The sequence below is a fragment of the Cupressus sempervirens genome, chromosome 1 (assembly GCF_028749045.1).
Source record: "Cupressus sempervirens isolate cs-2001-9-10 chromosome 1, ASM2874904v1, whole genome shotgun sequence".
Taxonomy (NCBI): domain Eukaryota; kingdom Viridiplantae; phylum Streptophyta; class Pinopsida; order Cupressales; family Cupressaceae; genus Cupressus; species Cupressus sempervirens.
Genome location: NC_143118.1, coordinates 663,002,122 through 663,006,732, shown reverse-complemented (window position 1 = coordinate 663,006,732; position 4,611 = coordinate 663,002,122). Strand labels below are relative to the sequence as shown.

Here is a 4,611-nt window from a genome sequence, read left to right as displayed (position 1 = left end):
ACATTTTCTATTGAATCTTTGAATGTCTTTTATTTATGAATCTTTGAATGTCTTTTATTTATTATGTGATGTTCTAAAATTGACTATGTTGAAATAAAAGAATAGGAAATGAGAAATTTTCTATTGATTGATTGAAAGTTTTTTATTTATTATGATATTTTAAAATTGATTGTATTTTGTTTAGTAAAAATAAAAAATTGCTCATCAATATTGTGAAAATAAATAGAAAGCCTCAATCATCTTTATAAAATGTACATAAATAAATGGAAAACCTTAAGCATGAGCTTTGGATAAAAAAGTTACCATTGATTAGTAATTAGTAATAAAATATAAGGAGAAAAATCTAGAAGACGTCAATAGGCCCTTGGTCTACTGGTGAAGTTGAATGACTCACCATCTAATAATTTACAAAGGGAATGTTAGACACTGTTATGAATGCTATCTTTTTAATCCATAAAAAATAAAGATAATTGAAATTTCAATACATTTTTTTGATTATTTGACGTTGTTGAACCCTACATTTGAAGATGAGCCATTGAGAATTTGGAGGAGGGAATAGTTGGGATCTTTGCTACGAGAATTAAAAACAATGCCTTCTTTGTGGACTGTATGACCATGATGAACTTGCATGTTCCACTTGTGACATCATTTTGCCTCCTTTCTCAAAGGAATCACCGACTCTCTTCCTCTTCCACACATTCGCTCCGCTCCAGTACGAAAGGATAAGAAGCCCTCTTCTGCTCACACGCAATTCCCACATTTTATCATGGCGGGGCCTCTGTTTCTTTCTTTCACGCTCCTTCCACTTTCTTTCTCTCAAATTCCACGTATTTTCCTTCAGCGGTTCTTCCACTAATTGATCTCTTCTTTATTTGATTCCCTGCTTTCCCTTCTCTTACCCACAACTCTGTTTTTGCCCTCGCTGGAAACCCTATCTTTCTACCCTGCTTTCATTGATTTTCTCTGCGTTTAATTGAATCTAATCTCATGGCATCAACGTCTACTACTTCTGCTCCAACAGACAGGGACCTTGAAAACACTTGTCAAGAAGTGGCGTCGTCTTCTTCGTCTTCTTCTTCTCCGTCGTCTTCTGTAAGCTTTGTTCCATGCCGCTCAATGGATTCGAATTCCATTGCATCTACTTCAGGTACAGCAAGCTCTATACCAGAGAATGAAGGTGCTTTCCATGAAATCTCACAATATTCATGTACACCCCCAACACCCATCCAAAAGCCCTCTTTTGATGTTTTTATCAATCATCGTGGCCCAGATGTTAAAAAGACAATAGCCAGAAGAATTTATGATATTCTTGTGAGCATGAAAGTCGCAGCTTTTTTAGATTCAGAGGAACTGGAAGTTGGCGATTTCCTGCCTACAACTATAGAAGCAGCAATCCGCGGTGCCACTCTGCATATAGCAATTTTCTCAGAAAGGTATGCAGAATCGGCTTGGTGTTTAGAAGAGCTATAATTGATGCTTAAAAGTGGCGCCAAAATTGTTCCCATTTTCTACTATGTAGAGCCTTCTGATCTCAGATATATAGCTCAGGGGAAAGGAAAATACGCGGCTGCCTTTAACGAGCACGAAAAGAAGTGTAGATATAAGCCAGAAAAGCTTCAGGAATGGAAAAGGGCACTCTCTGACGTCTCATTGTACAGTGGCCAAATTATTGAAAATAACGAGTAAGTACCACACAGTTGGCCTCCCTGTCTTTAAGAAATAAGAATTTTGTTTTTTCTTACTGTGAAATTTAGCTTTGGCATAGACATCTGTACAAAGTTTAATTTTTTTTTTGAATGTTTTTCCTTGTTGTTCAGTGATGAGATGAGGCTGTTCAAGAATATTGTGAATATTGTGTTAAAGGAAATAAGCAATGTCTCCCTAATAGTTGCAAAACATCCAGTAGGTCTACATGAAACAGTGGAAGATTTTGAGAATACACTCCAACTTAGTCAAAGTGATCAGGGTATACAAATTGTGGGTATCTGGGCCATGGGTGGTTCGGGCAAGACCACTCTTGCCAAAGAACTATACAACAGAAGATCCTACTCTGTGGAGAGGTCTTGCTTTATTTTTGATATTAGAGAAGCGAAAGGTGCATTGCAGATTAAGCAGAGTCAACTCCTCAAAAGTTTTGGTGTGAATGATCCAGTTGATAATATAGAGCAAGGTAAGGCTATTCTTGCGAGGCATTTGAGATCTTTTAGGGTGTGCATTGTGATGGATGACGTGGATGATGTGGATCAACTGGATGCACTTGTGCCTGTAAAAGACAATCTTGTAAGGGGTAGTCTTATCATTGTCACAACAAGAGAATGTGAAGTTCTTACATCTTGGGGTATATATTCTATATATAAAATGAAAGGACTTGATTCATTTTATGGAGAACAACTGTTTTGTTGGCATGCATTCTTGCATCCCTCTCCTGACCATGGATTTGAGAAGCTTGTTAAAAAGTTTGTAGAGGCCTGTCAAGGATTGCCCCTGTCTATCAAGGTATTTGGAGGGCAACTTTATGGAAAGTCCAACAAAGAATATTGGGAGTCTTTGTTTCATAAGATTTCAAGAATTTTGCATAAAAATATCAGAGAGAAACTCAAAGTAAGTTATGATGCTCTTGATGATGAAGAAAAAGAGGCATTCCTTGATATAGCGTGTTTCTTTATTGCAGAAAAGAAAAGTTTGGCAATTGAAGTTTGGGATGGATTAGGGTGGAGTGGTCTATACACTTGGGAAAGACTTTTAAATAAGTGTTTGATTGAGATTGGTGATAATAATTGCATTAGGATGCATGACCACTTAAGAGATTTAGGAAGGGAAATTGCAAATCAACATCCAACTTCCCGAATTTGGTTATCCCAACAAATTATTGATTTTAACAGACAAACAAAGGTGAGTTTAATAGTTTCTTTTAGTTTATTGCATAAGAATGCGTGACTGCTTAAAAGATTTAGGAAAGGAAGTTTCAAATCAACATTCAATCTGAATTTAATTATTCCAGCAAATTATTGATTATAGCATAACAGAGGTGAATTTAATATTTTCTTTTAGTTCAGAACTAACAATGGAAAAGAAACAGCTTATGTTTATTTAATGTGTTAAACAGTTGTTTGAAAGACTAGTGTTGTTTGTCCATTTTTCTATCTAGTTGATTTAACAAAATAATCTATTTACACTTAAAACTATCATTTTTGTTGATAATTTGTAAAGATGTATAGTTTATATTAATTTTTGTTGTGTATTCAATGGTCCTCATGACTGATCTTTGCTATCTTGATGTGTTAAATGATTAATCTTTAGTTTTGTAAGTAACCTAAATCGTTTTCAAAAACTCTACTTATCATTTTGAGAACTCATTGTTGTATCTGTTTGATTAGCTAATGAATTTATTTTTGTGTAAATAAGATTTTGAACTTCTTATTTTTATTTTCAGAAAACAAATAGAATTCAAGGAATTAAGCTTGCCCCAACTGAAAGAGAGAAGTGGTTGTCATATGTATGTATGTTATGCTCGCTATTTCTCTACATACATACATGAATTATAATTGTCTGTACATATTTTTTTATATTTTATAAGGTTTGCTAAATTTCATAGGTTTGGTATTCAACACTCGTGCTCATTCGAATACATTATATTATAAGGAAAAAAATGTTAATTTAATTAGTGAGTTTGCTACGAATTGTGGTTGCCGATGGCAGGAATAGCACTTAAGCGATGAAAATTCATTTCCCAAACACTCTTTAGTTGGGCTAAAACTTTTAGTGACTGAAGGAAATTATTTTAATCAAGCAATCGATGAGGCATCAAGAGAGTTACTCTGGCTTCGCTGGTCTGATATTCAACAGAGAAATCTTCCAACACAACTTTCTTTCAGAAATTTGAGAGTTTTACAACTATCTGAAAGTGATTTCTTAAAAGAACTATGGGAGGCTGAGAACGATGTGAGTAGTGTTTAATTTTTGTACATCATAGCAGCGTTTATGGGGGAGCTTGGAGAGGGTAGATGGGCAGTGATAGCTGTGTTGCCACACCGTTCCAGGTGGCTCACGGGTCATGATGATGAATTCTGCGTCCTGCGTGAAAATGGCATGCCGCACAGAGGAGTGGAGAGAGGGTTGGCTGTGAGAGGAGAAGAGGAGAGACTAGGGATGGAGGCAGTATTGCCACTTTTACAAACCATTTCTATCTAATTTTCTAATTTTCACAGGAATAAGTTCGAACTTATTAAGTAAATAAGTGTCACATAGTGTACTTATAGTTATTCCCATAGTAAATTGTATTTAATGATGATATAATACAATTTAATTATTGTATTTAACAATTAATACATTCAAATTGAAATTAATACTAATAAATAAAAATAAAAGTTATTTTTGTTAGTATTTTCGTTAAATAAAATAGATGTTAATTTTGTTTTTAAAATGTTTATTATTGTTCACCAACTTTATATTTCTTTCTTATCTATTTTAAATTAAAACATTTACTTAAATGATTATATTATCTTTGAAAGAAGTTTGACTTTATATTTAATTTTTCTTATTCATAGTAATGTTTGGAAAAAAAAAAAAGAAAGATTTTTTTAATGGAAACTACCATGTGATCTATTGTTA

The 4,611-nt window shown here is 34.0% G+C and overlaps 1 protein-coding gene across 4 annotated transcripts; it reads left to right on the top strand.

Annotated features, from left to right (window-relative positions):
• The first annotated feature begins 1,473 nt into the window (after positions 1-1,473).
• On the top strand, positions 1,474-4,380 carry LOC149579633 (TMV resistance protein N-like). Of its 4 annotated transcripts, none has more exons than XM_089786201.1 (4): positions 1,474-1,682; positions 1,818-2,892; positions 3,434-3,496; positions 3,700-4,380. In XM_089786201.1, exons 1-4 carry the CDS (start codon positions 1,474-1,476, stop codon positions 3,703-3,705), a joined length of 1,353 nt encoding a protein of 450 aa, XP_089642327.1. In that variant the 3' UTR covers positions 3,706-4,380. The 4 variants fall into 4 exon arrangements, with proteins under 4 accessions (XP_089642327.1, XP_089642328.1, XP_089642326.1 ...); XM_089786202.1 differs by having other exon boundaries at positions 3,434-3,500; XM_089786200.1 differs by having other exon boundaries at positions 3,434-4,380.
• Positions 4,381-4,611: the final 231 nt, after the last annotated feature.

Excerpts from the sequence above, each read along its gene's own strand:
- LOC149579633 (XM_089786200.1), top strand. The coding sequence starts at position 1,474 with ATGCTTAAAAGTGGCGCCAAAATTGTTCCCATTTTCTACTATGTAGAG. Across the intron at positions 1,683-1,817 it reads CAAATTATTGAAAATAACGA|TGATGAGATGAGGCTGTTCA; the intron begins GTAAGTACCACA and ends CTTGTTGTTCAG. Across the intron at positions 2,893-3,433 it reads ATTTTAACAGACAAACAAAG|AAAACAAATAGAATTCAAGG; the intron begins GTGAGTTTAATA and ends TTTTATTTTCAG.